This window comes from Solanum lycopersicum, chromosome 3 (genome assembly GCF_036512215.1).
Source record: "Solanum lycopersicum chromosome 3, SLM_r2.1".
NCBI lineage: Eukaryota > Viridiplantae > Streptophyta > Magnoliopsida > Solanales > Solanaceae > Solanum > Solanum lycopersicum.
The window spans coordinates 59,971,906-59,975,354 of record NC_090802.1 but is presented as its reverse complement, the minus strand read 5'-3'; the positions used below and the strand labels follow the sequence as shown (position 1 = coordinate 59,975,354).

General features: G+C 26.9%; 1 protein-coding gene across 1 annotated transcript; it reads left to right on the top strand.

The window, feature by feature from the left end:
* Positions 1–854: 854 nt before the first annotated feature.
* LOC101254187 (transcription factor MYB98-like) lies at positions 855–3,187 on the top strand. Its single transcript, XM_004236484.4, has 3 exons — positions 855–1,472; positions 1,569–1,695; positions 2,673–3,187. Exons 1-3 carry the CDS (start codon positions 973–975, stop codon positions 3,081–3,083), a joined length of 1,038 nt encoding a protein of 345 aa, XP_004236532.2. The 5' UTR covers positions 855–972; the 3' UTR covers positions 3,084–3,187.
* The last annotated feature ends 262 nt before the right edge of the window (positions 3,188–3,449 follow it).

Sequence of the window (3,449 nt, the reverse complement as noted above, 5' to 3'; positions counted from 1 at the left end):
AAAAGTGTATAATTCTGTTTCTGTTTTGTATAAAACGAGAGAAAATTGTATATACACATGCAAAAATATATATCTTCTTGTTATACACTTAATTATACAATATACAAACATTTTACTTCAAATATTGCAGAGAAAAAGGCCAACGAATTATACAATTGCGAATTATACAATTGCAGTGAAATACAATTTTCGCTAGCTTTATACAACAAAAGTGTATATATTGTGTTTCTGTTTTTGTATAAAGCGAGAAAAACATATATCTTCTTGCTATACACTTATAATTATGCAATATACATACATTTTAATTCGATTCAAATGTATGCAAAACAAATTATACAATTGCATCGAAATAGGCCAACGAATTATACAATTGTATATGTATAGCAAATTATACAGTTTTATGTTTGCTATGGAACGCAATTATGCAAAGTTTGTTATAGCATACAAATATGAATTTTTTGTTTGCTATATGTGAAAGTTGCCCTTGTTTAAATATATTTAAATTTTGACGTCCAAGCTTCCTAGAAAGAATTATATATCAATTTTAACTTGAATTGTTGTCATTTTTATGTGAAATTTATGAACTGAAGTTCAACCATTAATTATCTAAAAAAATTAGTTTTATAAAACTACACCACTATATATAGAGATGTCGATAGAAATCTAAAAATTAACGAAATTAGACAAAAAGAGAAATATTATTATGATTATAAAATAATCCCAAATTGGTCAAATATTTTGCTCAAACCTTGACAAAACAATAGCTATTGGATCATGAAGGTCAAAGAGGGTCCAGATACATTCACACTGTAATAAATGTATCCACCCTTTATTACCACTTAACTACATATATATATAACACACAAATAAAACTAGCAAATCAAAAATTGGGAAAACATAAAATCACCCCAAATAAATGAATAAACAAATCCTCCTAGTTCTTCCTCTCATGTTTTAGTCCTAATTGATCCCATGGAGTTTGATAATCAAGATGTTTTTTGCACACCCCCTAAAGATTATCTTCAAGAATTTCGTCACCTCGATCAAAATTTCATGATCGATATGAATAATGGGTATGACCCGTTATTCGATCCACTCTCAAATCACGATGATAACTTCTCATCAATTGGTCAAGATTTCAATTTTGGTTATGAATTCAAGCCATTTGATCAAAATGGTAGTGCAAGTGGTAGCACATTAATCATGAAGAATTTTGAGAGTTCTATGGATTCAATGAATTATAACTTTATGTGTAATCAAGATATGAAGCCTATCAATTTCAATGTTGTACCTGATGAAAGTTCATCATGTGTTTCTAATAATATTGATATCAATGGTAGTAAAGATAAAGAAATTGATGGAAAAAACAAAAAGCAAATTTTATTTTCGTCTTCATCTATGAGAAAAATAGGAAGGGTTACTCGAAATAAGTCAAAATCAGTCAAAGGTCAATGGACTATCGAAGAAGACAGGTATTAATCTTAATTATTATTATTTTAATTTTTTTTGGAAAAAATCAATGTTGATTATTAATGTTAATATATTTGATTGTGTTTACATTTTTATAGGATTTTGATTAATTTGGTAGAGAGATTTGGAGATAGAAAATGGTCACAAATAGCACAAGTGTTAAAAGGGAGAATTGGGAAGCAATGTAGAGAAAGGTGGCACAATCATCTTAGACCTGATATCAAAGTATGATTTTTTACTTCTAATTAATTATTTCTTTCCTCTTTTTTTAACCTCCCTGATTAGTGATAATCTATTTTCTTAAATGCAACTTTATCAACTTCTATCTATAATATCTCCGAGGTCCTTTTTTCTAAGTCGGTTATTTTTTTGGTATAATTTCAAATTAAGGATATATATAAATATTGAATTTTATATATATGTATAAAAAGAAGTATGTTTTAATATAAAGAATGCTAAAATGTTTAATTGAATGATACGAGTGAGTGTGCACATATTAATTTGATATAAACACCTGATATAAAAATAACATCTCGATGATAATGTATATCTTTTTCCTCACATTTGAAATGTGTTTGGTACAAGGGAGGCTATTTTCCTATGAATATTTGATTATTTATTAAAGTTAATAATAATTATATTAGCAAATCGGAGAATATTTGATGGAAATATAGAGTGCTATAGTTTGATGTATAATTATTATTTTTTTTCATAAGAGAGACTTATAATAATGTTTTGATGTTGATTTAATTAACAAGTGAAATGAAGTTAAAAGATAACATTGTTATGAAAAAAGAAAGTCGATTTAGTTAACTTTTTTTTTTTATGGATAACATTTTCTTCGCATGGTAGTTAAATGCCAAAAACTAATTTTTCTTTTCAAACCAAATTAGATATATACCTAATTTTCCTATACTATTTATTCTTCAAATGCTAGATGAACGAAGGAGAACCGTACTTATTATTACATACTAATCAATATAAATTATTATCAAATTGAAAAGAATCGAGATTGATAATGAGCTGTCTAATAATTTTCGAACACGTTACTTATTTTGAGTATCTATTTATCTTCTATCGATATTTATGGATGGATCCTAAGTCAAAATATATGGTTAGAGCCCTCTTATACATTGAATTTTGTTAACATTTTCTGGTACTTAAATGATTTTTTGACTCGCAATCGATTTTTTATTAAACAGAAGGATTTGTGGACAGAGGAGGAAGACATGATATTAATCAAAGCACATTCAGAAATAGGAAACAAATGGGCAGAAATAGCAAAGAAACTTGCTGGTAGAACTGAGAATTCGATAAAAAACCATTGGAATGCTACTAAAAGAAGGCAATTTTCGAGACGAAAATGTCGCACAAAATGGCCTAGACCAAGTTCGATCCTCCAAAATTATATCAAAAGTTTGAACTTCGAAAAGAGTAATAATAATAATAATAATGCAGGTAAATCAACAGTTGAAGAAGTTCCTACTTTTAGTGATGAATTTGGTTTGGATAAAAAATTGTTTGATGATTTGGAGATTCCTTATGAATTGATGCAAGATGGTGAAGTAAATCACAAGGACCTTGACTTGATGGATTTTGATTATTCAGAGTAATAGTGATACAGAGCATGACAATGACTGTAATTTCTTATTATGAGATATGAGATGCTACATATATATATATATAGATATAGTAGGTGTGTTTAAATTAAGAATGAAATTGTAGTACTTTATAAAATATATATATGTGCAATATTGTACATGTGTTTGGCAAGGAGGAATATATATTTTTTGATTTTCTCATATTTAATTAGTTAAATAATTTAAAAAGTGTTTTTTATTTAAAAATAAAAATGAAAAAAATGACTTTTTAATGAAAATAGTGAAATTATGGGAGAGGTAATTGCTATTAAGTGACTTCTAGAATAGTTATGTTATTTTTATTTGTTAATTTGAAGTTTAAGATGAGAAAAACACTAG